At 29.4% G+C, this 15,399-nt stretch overlaps 2 protein-coding genes across 2 annotated transcripts; one reads left to right on the forward strand and one right to left on the reverse strand.

The window, feature by feature from the left end:
* The first annotated feature begins 22 nt into the window (after positions 1-22).
* Positions 23-6,040, forward strand: Taf2 (TATA-box binding protein associated factor 2). The gene has a single exon (XM_016052630.4). The coding sequence runs from the start codon at positions 272-274 to the stop codon at positions 4,007-4,009; it is 3,738 nt and encodes a 1,245-aa protein (XP_015908116.3). The 5' UTR covers positions 23-271; the 3' UTR covers positions 4,010-6,040.
* Positions 6,041-8,768: 2,728 nt separating this feature from the next.
* On the reverse strand, positions 8,769-14,288 carry l(3)neo43 (cytochrome c oxidase assembly protein COX16 homolog l(3)neo43). Its single transcript, XM_016052631.4, has 4 exons — positions 14,003-14,288; positions 13,212-13,286; positions 9,008-9,076; positions 8,769-8,921 (listed from the first exon to the last, which is right to left on the reverse strand). Exons 1-4 carry the CDS (start codon positions 14,087-14,089, stop codon positions 8,835-8,837), a joined length of 318 nt encoding a protein of 105 aa, XP_015908117.2. The 5' UTR covers positions 14,090-14,288; the 3' UTR covers positions 8,769-8,834.
* Positions 14,289-15,399: the final 1,111 nt, after the last annotated feature.

Raw genomic sequence — 15,399 nt, forward strand, 5'->3', positions numbered from 1 at the left:
ATAGGCAATCAAAATGTCAAACAGAAAAAGGCAGTCGAAAGCTGTTCCATATCAAACAATCAAATTCGTTTACAAACAAACTAGAACGGATATAAACACATCATTTGTTTTTATTTAAATACTTAGTGCTTTAATTTTAAGAACGTAAATTGTTTGTAACATTAATTCATAAAAACTAGATTATGAAAGATAATTGCGTCAAAAAATTCCTTGAATTATGTGAGATCATTGAACTGTATTGAAATCTTTGAATGCATTCAAGTTGAGAATCATGAAAAAGCTTGAAAAGGGAGCCGATGCTCCCGTCAGGCCTTTCAAACTGTCTCACCAAGTGTTATGTATTACGCAAATCAACTTTCAAAGGCAAGCATTAATAGGTTCAGTAGAATTAACAATAATTCCTCTTAAAAGTGATCTTCGAAAAATCAGATTAAATGCAAAGCAAATACGTATATACAAAGTTGCTCTGAACGAATTTCATGAAGTAGAATTCACTTACAATGATCCCTGTTTAGATATCTGTCAAGGAGATATTCGTCAAAAAAGCATTGATCATTTCAACTCCAGCCACCTGGCAGCTGTCAATGCAGTGGATTCAGATAAAGGAAATGGAGAACTCTGTATTAGAGTCACTCCAGATTTAATGCATTTGGTTCAAGAAGGTAAACCTTTAAGAATTAGCATTGATTTTGCATTAGAGAAACCTCAAGGTGGAATTCACTTTGTTGTTCCAGACTGTGAGGGCACTATGGTTGAAAGATGTGCCCATATGTTCACGTACGGGTGTGATAACTCATCACGGCTGTGGTTTCCTTGCATCGATTCATTTTCTGAACCGTGTACTTGGCGTATGGAGTTTACTGTAGAGGCGGCAATGGTTGCCGTTTCTTGTGGTGATTTAGTGGAAACCGTGTTCACTAGTGATATGCGTAAAAAAACCTATCACTATAACCTAGCTGTACCTACTTGTGCACCTAATATTGGCTTAGCAATAGGACCTTTTGAAATATTTGTTGATCCTCATATGCATGAAGTTACTCATTTTTGTTTACCTCAACTGTTGCCACATTTGAAGCACTCAACAAAATTTTTGCATGAAGCTTTTGAGTTCTATGAAGAACTATTATCAAGTAGATATCCTTACTCATGTTACAAGCAAGTATTTGTTGATGAAACTTTTCAAGATGCTCGACCTTATGCAACAATGACTGTTTTGAATACGAACTTGTTAAGCTCACCTCAAATTGTTGATCAAACCTATATTTCTCGGAGAGTTATGGCTCATGCTGTGGCTGAGCAGTTTTTTGGATGTTTTATTAGCATGCAGTCATGGTCTGATGCATGGTTGCCCAAAGGTATTTCCATGTATCTTTCTGGGCATTTCATGAAGAAGGCATTTGGTAACAATGAGTATAGACTATGGGTTCATGGTGATTTTAATGAAGTGTTGCGATATGAACAGAAATATGGAGGATTGGTGCTTGATTGTAGTGTAACTCCTGCACCAGGAAGTGTTGCTGCAGCTGCTCAAGGCAAAGATGGTACATTTTATTTTCCTACTCAGCATTTAAATACGACATCACCCGAGTATAATAACATATTGACTAAAAAATCACATTTAGTCATTAGAATGCTGGAAGATAGAATAGGAAGAGAGTTACTTCTTCAAGTTTTCAACAAACTGTTATCGCTGGCATCATTAGCATCAAACTCTACTCAACAGCAACAAAAAGTGACAAAGGAAACTTGGCTAAATATGCTTTTATCTACTACAAGTTTTCAAAAAGCAATATTTACTGTTACAGGCAAAGACATCAACACATTTTTAGATCAATGGGTAAGGCAAGGAGGCCATCCTAAATTTTCTGCTAATTTTGTATTCAACAGAAAACGAAATACAGTAGAGTTGGAGATTAAGCAGTTGGATATTCAGAATCGAGGGATTCGGCGCTACGTTGGACCATTGACTGTGACCATACAAGAATTAGATGGCACATTTAAACACAATTTGCAAATTGAGGAAAATGCAACTAAGCATGACATAACATGCCATTCTAAAAGCAGAAGAAACAAAAAGAAGAAGATTCCATTATGTACTGGAGAAGAAGTTGATATGGATTTGAGTGCTATGGATGCCGATTCTCCAGTTTTATGGATTCGTATAGATCCAGAAATGTTGTTGTTGAGACAAGTTGTAATTGAACAGCCTGATTATCAGTGGCAATATCAGTTGCGTTATGAACGAGATGTAACTGCGCAAAAAGAGGCTATCGATGCACTGGAAAAATTTCCTACCCCAGCATCAAGATCAGCTCTAACTAATACCATAGAAAATGAGCATTGTTTTTATAAAGTAAGATGCCATGCTTGTTTCTGTTTACAAAAAGTTGCCAATGCTATGGTTGCCACTTGGGCTGGTCCGCCAGCTATGATGCAGATTTTCAGAAAGTTGTTTGGATCTTACTCTTGCACACACATTATTCGATTGAATAATTTTAAAAATTTGCAGCATTATTTTCTTCAAAAAGATATACCTGTGGCTATGGCTGGTCTTAGAACTGTGCAATGTATATGTCCTCCTGAAGTTTTGAAATTTCTACTCGATTTATTCAAATATAATGAGAACAGTAAGAATAAATTTTCTGATAACTATTACAGAGCTGCTTTAGTTGATGCTTTGGCTGAAACAGTCACTCCTGTTATTTCAGTATTACCTCACACCGGTCTTTCTGTTACTGCTGATTCATTGTCCTCTGACACAAAACTAATTCTGGAAGAGATTACCAGATGTTTAAATATGGAAAAACTTTTATCTTGCTACAAATTTACAGTAACAGTTAGTTGCCTAAAGGCAATACGCAAACTACAAAAAATGGGACATATACCAAATTTTCCTTCTCTGTTTCGAGAATATGCTGCTTATGGAATGTTTATCGATGTACGTTTAGCTGCTCTTGAAGCTCTGGTTGATTTTACGAGTGCTGATGGAAAAGAAGAAGATCTTAATTTTCTTCTTGATATAGTGGAAAATGATCCAGTTCCTGCCATTCAGTATGAAGTTTTACGCATGCTCAACGAAAAACCACCCTTTATTAACAATGATTCTAATCCACTAAATTCTGAAGATTTAGCTGAAAGACTATGGCGGTTTATGAATTGTGGAACAGCATATGATTCTTTAAGAAGATGTGCCGTGATGGACCTTTATCACACCCTTTATGGTCGCAAGAGACCGACGATCCTGCCATCTCCTGATATTGCTGTTACAATAAGCATAAAAGATAAAAAACCACGAATACCTGTAAGTTCTTTAAATGATGAAATTCCACTGGATGACTCATTTCCACCAGCTAATGCATGTATCATGCTTGAAACAATAAAAATAGAAAATCTGAATGAATTTGGAGGGGGTGGGGAGAAAAGAAAGGCATCCTCTCCCTTACATTTTGAGGATAATTCTCATTTTTATTCATCAGATGGTAAAATAAAAGCTGAAGTAATAATAGGTGACAATCCGGATACCAACAAAGTGCGTGTTAGAGAATCTGCCAGTGTTCCCGGAACTTCTCTGTCGACACCAGGCCTTACCGGGATGTCGTCGCTTCAAAGAACGAACAGTAGTAGTATTGATTCAGCATCAGTGCCCGCTGCTTCTCAATTTTGTACCTATGAAGGATATTCTGATGACTCTCAATCTAAATCTTTGCCTGGCATTCAGAGCACATTTGGCCAACAGCCAACTGGGTTTGATTCCAGTATGTTTAAAAAACCATCCGATGATCTGATGGATAAGTCAAATATGGCAACCGAACTCTCAAGCCAGGCAGGTAAAATTCATAAAAAGAAGAAGAAAAAGAAAAATAAGCATAAACACAAACACAAGCACCGTCATGAGAAACATGATAAACCTGAGCGAGCTGAAAAAGATAGAATCTATAGTTCTGGTGGCAGCAGTAATCTGTCTCCAACTACATTTAGTGGAGGAAGTCCACAAGCAGAAATATTGTAATTTGATGCTAGAACATTATTTTAAGTTTGACTTTTTAAAAAAAAAAAATTCATTTTAAAATTTTCATATTAATCTGTTTTGTGCAAATGAATCTTTTTTTTACATAGTGTGTAGGAAGATTCAGGGATGAGATTCTTCCGCGGATTCGCGGATTTCCGCTTTTTTTTTCAGATTTTTCCATATTTCCCGCTAATTTCCGCTGAAATTTTTTTTTGCCCAAGTTAAAATGTTTTATGAGGAATTTAATTTTCCTCGGAGGGAAATTGTTGAAGTCCCTTTTCCTCCCTCTGAAGTTTCTCTAAAAATCATTTCCTTGGGATAAAACTGGTTGACCTTTATACAGGGATGAGATTTTTTTTGTCTCTCGAATTTCAGCCTTTTTATCAAAAACTCCGATTCTCTAAAAGTTTCGTTTTTTTAAATAAATATCCCGTTTTTTTTTAAAATTCAGTCATTGAAGTCAAATAATTATATTTATTTGCGATTTTCAAAGATAAACAGAAAATTCAATCTACGCCCTAGCTGCTAACCCTTCCGCATTTTTACTTATTTTAGCTATTTTCTCCGATTTCACGCACAGAAAATAAGATTTTCCGTATTTTTTATCCGTCGGCTGGATAGCTCGTATTTTCGTAATTCAGATCTCGATTTTTATTCACGCGATTTTAATATCAATCATCGATTTTCGTATTTACCTGATTTAAAAGTTGCACATTGCGATTCTTATTTACGCTATTTAAATATAGTATATTATGATTCTTATTTACGACATTTAAAAATCCAATATCGTGTTTTGTATTTATGCATTTTTAAAATCTCGATTTTCGTATTTACCTGATTTAAAAGTTGAACGTTGCGATTCTTATTCAGGCGATTTAAATATTGTACAGTGCGATTCTTACTTACGAGATTTAAAAAATCTATATCGCGATTTGTATTTACGAGCTTTTAAAGCCCTATGTAGCAATTCGTATTCACGTGAGCTTAAAATCCAATATCATGATTCGTTTTTGTGGTTGTAATATCGCGCGATTTAAAAATTATGCATCGTGATCAAAAAATTACAAAATCATGATTTGTATTTTCGCATTTTTTAAATTCGATGTAGAGTTTCATATTTACGTGATTTAAAAGTCTCATATCGGGATTTATATTCACATGGTTTACAAGTTTAAAAATCGCACTTTTTTGTCAAATTTCTGTTTATATATATATATATATATATATATATATATTTTTTTTTTTTTTTGGATTTCCTCTTTTTTACTTTCTAACTACTCTCATCCCTGAAGATTTCAATATTTCCATATCAGTATCTGAACCAAAATAGCAAATCTGTACCAAATTTTGTGACTCCTGGGCAGTTGCCTGCAAGCAACTAAAAAAAAAATAATAATAATAAAAAACAAGTCAGTAAAGACCATATATCAAAGGGTATAACATGTAATCATGCCCGGCTACATATTTTTTAAAAAAATTTTTAAGTTTAAAAATCTCTCTGGCTTTTTGGTTGGTGCCAACAGATCTGATAGGGAAATATACCCAATTGTTTCAATATGCTATGATCGACCTTTTTTTTTCTTCTCTAATTTAAAAAGTATCTTCATAGAAAAAAATACAGTTTTCTTCTAATCTAAGAGAAGAGATATTAATGCAATGAATATTTTATTTATCACTTGTAAAAATTAAATTTTTGTTCATCTTATATGTGTCTTGAATAAGTTTCTGCTTGTACTGATTATGTCAGCTTATTTTGAAATATGCTCAATGGCTTTTAATTTTGTTTAATTAAAAGTTTTGTCACTACTTTGTCTGACAATAATAATAACAAAACAACTAATCAAAAACATCGTAACAACATGATTAAATAGTTTTTATAATAAATGGTAATAACTTAACATATATTTTTTGTTTTTAATTGCTAAGTAAAATTATGATTTCACAATTGTAAGTTTTTCCGTTTTTATTATATACTGTATAAATCATTTACATATTGTTTAATAATTAAATAAATACTCAATGCAGTTGTCAGTGTATCTCTTTTAAAGTGTACTTTCTTTCAAATGGCCAAATTGCATTAGAATTAAAACTTAATTTATTCAACAATTTAATATTTGATCTAAATATATTTTATGATAAACAGAAGTGCTACCTTTTGAAGTAATAAGTACAATAACACAGAAATATATACAGTTAGCATTTAGGAAATTAAAATCAGTGTGATTTTAAGTTGTGTATACTACTTATCTTAATATAGGTACATAATATTAATTAGTAAAAATTGTACATGAATTTACTATAAATCAATTTTTCAGTTTTTTGGTTAAATTAGAATTAGCCCATTTTATCATCCTGCATTTGAACCGCTAAAACTTTTTACTCACATTTCATATTTGAATATATAATATTTTTTTCTTTTACTTTTCTATAAGGTGATCTGATAAAAGTTCAAGAATAGCTTGTTGGAAGAGGGAAAAATGAACTTTATTTACCTTTTTCTCTTGTTTTTATGCAATCATTTTTGTGTTTTATTGATTTTAGTTTTGTTTAAAGAGTAGAAAATAATAACTCCTATTAGTTAAGGGGGGAAACTTATGTTGAACAAATTATGTTAATTCTCAAAAACTATAATTTTTATTACTCAACTAACTGTAAGACCGTAATATTAATTTTGAAATCATAAAAATTACGGATAAATCATGGTAGTTAGCATCTCTAATGATGCAGCATCTTTTCCATCAAATTTATCATGGGAACAACTATGACGTTATTGAAGCAAATGAGAAATATAATAATATAAATAGCATCATTTATTTCAAAAATTGAGACAATAATTACAATTATTTGTTTTATAAACCCAGATTGAACTAATCTTGAATTAATGTTTTTTTTTTTTTTTTTAGTATTTTACATTTATATTCCTTTCTCATTTTGTCGCTGGATACAAATGAAATCAGGAAATTATTTACTGTGATATGAGTTATTCTAAAAACTCATCAAAAGTTATGAATCATAAAAATATTGGTGTTTTGATTACTGTGTATTCAAATTAAAATGTTTACAACTCCCACCAAGAAAAACTGCAAAACACTGATACGCTTGATAAATTTGGATGATAATAAGGCAACATTATCGAACAATAAGCGAGGAAGAAATAATCAGCATTGGGCATTATAATTTTGGAGATTTTAAAAAAATACTAAGTATAAGTTTAAAAAACAAATCAATTAATTACTATTTTTTGCTATTAAGATGCTCGAAATATATAATCAATAACTAAAATATAACTAATTATTTTAAAACTCACATTTGTTTATTTGAAAATTTTGATTTTAGAAACTCATTGTTTATTTAATTTAATAATCAATTAAAGACTAATCAAATAAATTTACTCAGTTTTTGTTAAAACTTATCTAGCATTTGTCAAAATGTTATAACATAAATAAGGTGTGTAAACATTAAACGAAATACAAATTTAAAAGATAACACCAAGATTCTACACAAATATTTTAATTATTGCTTTACAACAATTAAAAGTAAGAAATTTTGCTGCTTTCTCAAAACTTGTCGACATTTTTTAATGTAATCAATACATAACTTAATTATTCCAAATTGCATAATCTTTCTATTAATGAAGAAAAGGCACATAGGTTAATTATATAATATGAATTCAATAAATTTTATTACTGTTCCTCCAACCTTCTTTATTGCTGTTTATTGAACTCAAATCCAAATATATCTTGAACACTTTCCGAGAAATAGAATTTTAAATATGGTAGATTTTCAAATATTTGGCAAATATTGAAATAAAATGCTTTTACTTTTCATTTGTTTTATTTTAATTATTATATTTCATTGCAAAAATCTTCTAATTATTAAAATTAAGATTGTTAAAAACCATTTTAACAGTTCTAACCTACTTTTGCAACTTTTGACTAGTTTTTGATGGTTAAAACAGTTTTTATGTAGCATGCAAGTCAAAGTCAGTTATGAGTCATCAAATAACAGTTTTTATGGCATAGCAAATAATGCAGTAGAGCTGGGAAAGATTTTGAATAAAAAACTCTAGTATCAGACTGAGTTTTTTAATACAATTACAAAACATTTTACAGAACTTGCCATAATCTTTTTTAATGTAATGGAAAATGTTACAACACAATCATTTGAATCCATGAAATTTCTGCATTTAAAAAGATTATAAGTTCTAAAACATGCCTAAACTGCCAATTTTAAGGTAGTTTTTCTGAGAGAGAAAGACAACTTGTTAATAGCCATTTGATGTGTATTATAAAGATCTTTCCAAATTAAACTAAAATGTTTCTCAACAATCCTTTACACTAAGCTCATTGATTACTAAGACTTGCTATAATTATTTTTCTTGGATATTACCCAAAAAATACAACTAGTTTTTCTTACATTCTTTCAGTAATTTATTTTCAGTTTGCCAGTTTAAATTATCATATAATACATTCATGCATGAGATAAAATAGTTGTAGCTTCAAATAGAAATAAATGCTACCACACTCATAAATTTATTTTTCAAGAAGTTTTAAAAGAAATTAGAAACGTTAAAATTAAAGTTCAGAAACTCCAGCTCTCAAAAAAAAAAATATTTAAACCTTTCTGGCCCTTCAACACTTCTGAATATAAAATATTAATTGGGGTATAACTAGAGTGTTTAATTTACATACAAATAAAATTCAAATGTTTTCAAATTAAATTATGTATGAGTTGACAATATGAAAATAAAGTTCATAAATAATCTATAAGAAATGAAAACCTTTATTTATCATGATATTAAATACATATGATACAATTATGAAAATTATTTTTCTGGATTAGATTGTGGTTCTTCCCATGGCCTGGGACCTCTAATGTTTTCCCAATTATCAATATCTAGCTGTTTTATTTTCTGAAAGAACACCAATCAAATATAAATTCAAAAAATATATTTTTAAAAAACATTGTACTGAAGTGGTTAATACCATCAATATTTACCTCATATTCTTCCTCTAAAGTAACTTTCTTTTTCTTTATACCATACTTTTCAAGATTTTCAGGCTTTAGCTGCAACATAATTAATATAATACAATTACATAAAAAGTAATTTTTATCACTTCAAAAAAATACAACTTACTATACTCTAACATTTTTATTCTAATAATTATACTTTTATAATCACTCCAATAATTAGTTTAATTACTCTAATAATTTGGTATAGCTATAATGTTCCACAAAATTACAGCCTGACTACAGTTTTAGATCAGTTATGTAATTTAAAGGAAATCTGATCTATTATTTAAAGCTAAAAATGATGAGAATGCTCTGCTACTCTTTATTTTGTTGTTGTTGTTGTAGTTCATTTACGTCTCACTAGAGCTGCACATTGGGCTATTGGCGACGGTCTGGGAAACATCCCTGAGGATGATCCGAAGACATGTCATCACAATTTTGATCCTCTGCAGAGGGGATGGCACCCCCGCTTTGGTAGCCCAACGACCTGCACAGCAAAGTCGTGCACTTTATGGTAGAACAGTTTAACGAGGACCAATACCGCATACCCTCGGTCCCTACGCAGACTGATCCAAGTGGTCACCCACCCGCACACTGACAGCAGCCAATGATGCTTGACTTCGGTGATCTGCTGGGAACCGTGTCTTAACGATCAGTCCACTGCGGGACCTTTATTTTGTATTCAAATTAAGTACTCTAATATGAAAACTAACTAAAACTAATGAAATTATTTAAAAAAATGCAGGACTAGAAAGTTATAGCCTCAAATGTAGTTTTTATAAATATTATTTAACTGTTCTTTTTAGAAATAGCTAATAGGGTTAATGTGAATAATTGTGCATAGAGATAATTTCGAACAACTTGTGTATCTTTTTTATTTTTTAATGATTTGAGCAAAACCCCTTTGTTTTGCACAAAGTTTATATATTTTGTGACTTAGACAGAAAATTTTTGCTCGACATTTTACTTTTAAAAGATGATTTATAAAAAACTCTTACATTTTATTTTTATTTACAAAAATAGTTTTTAAGCAAAAAATAAAAAAAAAATTCAGCATAAATTCTAGTTATAATTGAAAGAATTTTTACTGCAGAAAACCTTAGTTCTATTGATTACACTTAAATAAATTGTTTATGTATGAAATTTTAAAATTCATAATTACCCTCACATGAAGCAGTAATTGTGAACACACAATCGGAGTAATTGTGAACAGTTCAAATGAAGTTGGGGTATATCTTGTGTTACATATGAATAAAGCAAAACAATGTGAATTACAGAAATGGCCATACTATAGTTTCGGTTCTATAAACAGAAATATTTCTGGGTGTCTAAACGCAAAATGAACACAAAAAAATATTTTCTATATTTTAAATTTTAGAATATAATAATTCCTTCATAATTTGGAAACCAAACGAATAAGGCATAAACAAGAATTCTGAAAACAAATCAAAGCTCAGTTTTTCAAATAGTATAAACTGTATTGTGATTAAGATTAAAATTGAGCATTAGAAAGCTTTTAATTGACAGAGTTCTAGTGAATATAGATTAAGAAAAGGAAATGTATTTAAATGTAAAATTTTCCTAGGTCGGACAGGTTAAAAAGATTAAACTATGTTTAGAAGGGAAAAAAAAAGAATGTCATCAGTCTTCACATAATATAAGAAAATTTATCACAATGATATATAGTAATTTTACTTTGAGTTACCATTTTTTTACTCAAAATTCATTTATTCTATTTAGAGTGCCAAAAGAATGATCAATGTTATTTATTTTAGAACTATGACCCACATTAGCATGAATTACAATACATTTTAAACAATGTTTTTGTGTAAGTTAGTAAAATAATTTAGGGAGTTTTTAGATATCAAACACAACCTTATTTCACTTGTTTTAATTCTTTCTACCAAATATAAACTAAAAAAAGGAGTTTAGAAATAATTTTAAAAAAATCCAACAAAATTGTCTGATACTTTTATTTATTTATTTTGAAGATTTAAAAAAAAGAAAGAGAAAGCTTATATTTATGGATTAAATACCTATTAATCTATAGTGATTAACAACTTAATCCTTAAGCAGTAGAAAATTTTTACGGTAATTTAGTTTGAAGGCCCTGTTGCCACATTAAATGATGCTTTTTTATGAATAATAAGCTATTTTCATAATATAACTGCTGTGAGTTTGCAACAGCTATTCACGACAGTTAGATCAAGTTTGGCCAGCAGTATCTGAGTTTAATTTTTTCTGAAAATGGCACTAAACATCAAAATGGAGAAAAGTCACGGTTTTGTAAAAATGAAAAGCATTTGCTGTCCAATTTTTTATTATTTAAAACCTTATACCAATGCTGCATTATCTAGCCTCATAAAAATTTGCAAAAAATGAGAATAAGGTAATGATTTTGATAATTTTCATATAGGAGGAAATATATCACCAAATTGGTGATTTTTAAAAAAACAATGTTTGCAAACAATGCAAAACAACAACAAATGAAGGTTTTATGATTTTTAAAATATTTGTCTGATAAAAAGCCCAGATAATTATTCATGGCAAGATTGCATATATAGTTTAAAACTCATGATTTGCTTAAGCTGTTAAACTGTAGCCTTTTTTTTATTTTCCTTGGCAAAAAATCTTCAGAAAAAATGTGTATTATCAAAATTTTCACAATTCACAACAAACCTGGGGTTTCTTGCAAAGAGAAAACAAAATTTATTTTGTTCATTTAAAAATTAATCAGAATTAGGGTTAATATAATTTTAATAATGATTTTAGTCATTTCATCTTCTTTTAAAAAATTAATATACATAAAACTGACATACTAAAATGAGGCTACAATTTTTTGAGAGAGATTGTTACACTTTATTTTTGACAAAAATGTAATTATTTGTTAATACAGTGGAAAGTCCAGAAAATAGATTTTTCATTGCATTTTTACTAGGTTTGCTGCAGTTTTTTGTCAGATTTGGTATTGTCTTTTGCTACGGAATTTCATAGTTTACTTTTTGATGCATTCGATTTGTGATCATTTTATTGTCAAAGTGGTTTTGTTGATCGCATTTCAAAAGTTTGAGATTTCCACAGTTTTTAAAATTTCTGATTTATTTTTAATATAATATTATTACGATCTGAGAATTCTGTTGTTGTTGTTCATTTACGTCGCACTAGAGCTGCAGAATGGGCTATTGGCGACGGTCTGGGAAACATCCCTGAGAATGATCCGAAAACACGCCATCACAATTTTGATCCTCTGTGGAGGAGATGGCACCTCCGCTTCGGTAGCCCGACAATCTGCACGTGAAATCGAGCACTTTACGGTAGAACAGTTTAACAAGGACCAATACCACACAACCTCGGTCCCTACGCAGGCTGATCCAAGTGGTTACCCATCCGCACACTGACCGTAGCCAGTGATGCTTGATTTCGGTGATCTGCTGGGAACCGTGCTGAGAATTCTGAATTGCACTTTTGAAAAATCACTTAATAACCTACTTTAGTTGTGATAATTTCGTCTCAAATCAGCAATTTTTCCAAAATAAGATATTTTTGAGCACCCTGAAATTGAGTATGTGATTCTTGGTGGTAATAATCTTTTTATGCGAGACATTAGAAAAAAATACGCGATTTTTTTCATGCTGTATAGAAACAACAGATTTCATTTTTCTGACTGTCTCAATTTTTTTTCATATAATGGCAGAAATCGGATTAAAATTGAAGAAAAAAAAGTCTGGTAAAAATCATTAAGAAGCAAAAGTTAGTTGAAAAGAGGAGGATTTCCATCCTTGTATACTTTTTTTAGAACTTTTTTTCAACAACTCTCAAATTTAGAAGGAAAAAAAAATTTTTTTTTGAAAAAGAAAAAGTTTAGTTTATTTAGATTGTAAAAGAGTGTCTGAAAAAGAGAGTATGATAAAGATTCCAGAATTGTTTCATTTTTAATTATTCATGTATTAATGATGATAATGAATGGTACTAAACTTGTACATTGATTATAATGAAAGGTTCAACATGAAAAGAAGAAAAATTTTTTTAAATCATCATAAATTATATTCACATCATAAAGAGTCTAAAAAGAGTTAGTCTAAAAAGTATTTATCATTTAAATTTAAATGCTTTTAAAATTAAATATAGAATGATTGTTAATCAATGAAGTGTATAAAAAAATTTCAATAATAATAAAACAAACACATACCAGTTCACTTTTTCTAACTTCATAACGAAGCGAGGCAAAATATTTAATTCCAAAAGATCCTCCAACCAAGAGAATCTGGAATTAAAATAAATGTTAATAAAATTCAAAATAATATTTAAACCGATTGAAATAATAGGCTACATTTTTTGTAATTATTAAAATATAGTTATTATATAGTTTTAATGTCAACAAAAATTAACATGATTTTTAATTTTTATAACAAAATTTTTTGAATAAAAATTTTATAAGCTATTTTTATTGATGCATATTTATACAAACATTAATCATTTTTGTGTTTTGGAGATATTTGAACACTTAGCATATTACTTTAATATTCTTTTTTGTCTGTTAAAAACATCACAAAATTAATATGAAGTGTTAAAAAAAAATTTGTAAGAAGAAAGTGAAAACAAAAGTTTTAATGAGTATAAAATTCTCACTTTTTAAAAGACTTTAAAATAAAGTTATTACAACATTTCAACTGATAAAAAGGAAAAGATATATACTTCATAAAATAAAAACAAACTCAATTTAGCTAAATTTTGATATATAGTAATTTTTACAATAAGATAAATATTTAAAGATTAGGTCAAAAAGTATTTGAAACAATTAAAAAGGTTGAAGAGATACCGAATATTCAATACAATAATTAAAAATGCCAATACTCCTTAAATATAGTGCCAAATTATTGGCTCATCAATAATGATGGCGAATTCTTTTTTATTTTATGTCTCTTAAATAAAATGCAATTTTTCACAGCCAGCATACAATCTCATAAACATCTGACTCACTAAAAATGGAAGTCCGTAAGAGAAGAATTTTTTTCTTTTTAAGTTTTGAAAACGCTCCAACGAATTTTTCAAAAAATCAAAATGCATTGTACTATCAGTTTAAGCAATAAAGAGAATTTTAACTTGACAAAAGGAAACGAAGATAACTCCTTGTCTTTTACAAGAGAAGACAATTTATAATGGCACGTTTATATAACTACACAAATAAGTCTTAAATAACCCTCAATGTCAGATCATCACACAAAAATCTGCAACCGATTGGCAGACGACATAAGCAGTACTTGATTGATTGATTGTTGAGCAACAGTTTTGGCTGCTTGTCGCTACATTGATTGAAGTATTCTTCTCCACGAAAGTTAACGCTAAGCTCACTCCATCCAGTTAAAAAGCAATGTCCCAAGATACTGGAGATCAAGTGAGTAGAAGTAGGCCAACGATTATGTAAACAACTCTCATCGGTCGTGTATATTTCTTTCTTGAAAAATTCTTTACCGAGATAACTGTATTAAAACATAATGTCTTTCTTAGAAGACATTAATTAACCATATTTATGTAAAGAAAAGTTTTAAAAAAAGTGCTCTTGATTTGCAACGTTTTGGATCAAATTTATAAGCCCGCGTTTTCATAATATCACACATGTAAAGTGAATTATCCTCGAAGTAATGGAAACAAAATAGAAAGCGTTTTTAAAAGGCTATTTCCATGCAGATCTAATTCAAAGATTATCTTTCTTATACGGAAAAAAAACTCGATGTGAATGATAAAATATCTTTTTGCTGACAGTTAATAAAACTCCTATTGTGCGTGCATAAATATTTTTTATAAAAATTTTGTGTTTTCTGTACGATTTATATAATCAATAAAAAATAGTATATCAGTACAACACAATAAATCAGTGTGTGAAAATTCTCCAAAGGTAAAGGATATATTAATATTTATGGCAATCTCATATTATGTATCAACACTAACAGCAAATAGTCTCTGTGCAATGTGTGTCATAGTTACAATGATGTTCTAACAAAAATTATTTTCATTCATGGAAATTTGATGTGTCTGGTGATAAGTTTCTAATTGTAGTTCATAATTATTCTTCGTTATTTTAAAACATTTTACTTCTGTTCTAATAATGATAAACAGAAGTAGTTTCATTTCATTGTTTTGTGTTCATAATATGGAAATAATTTAATTAAGCAAGCATTGTGATAAATTAATCAAGTAAAGAAGAATAATTTGGTTAAAGTTACACTTTAAACGAACTTTTCATGCAGTGCTTTACTGAACAGTTATAAATACATTAAAATTAAATATTACTGATTACAGTTGCAGATAATTAAGCTGTGTGTCACTTCATAAAATATGTATGTTAAACATATATTTATACACAAGAAATATAAATT

This window comes from Parasteatoda tepidariorum, chromosome 2 (genome assembly GCF_982258835.1).
Source record: "Parasteatoda tepidariorum strain Cologne lab strain chromosome 2, Ptep-v5.0, whole genome shotgun sequence".
In the NCBI taxonomy this organism is placed as follows: Eukaryota; Metazoa; Arthropoda; class Arachnida; order Araneae; family Theridiidae; genus Parasteatoda; species Parasteatoda tepidariorum.

Excerpts from the sequence above, each read along its gene's own strand:
- Taf2 (XM_016052630.4), top strand. The coding sequence starts at position 272 with ATGAAAAAGCTTGAAAAGGGAGCCGATGCTCCCGTCAGGCCTTTCAAA.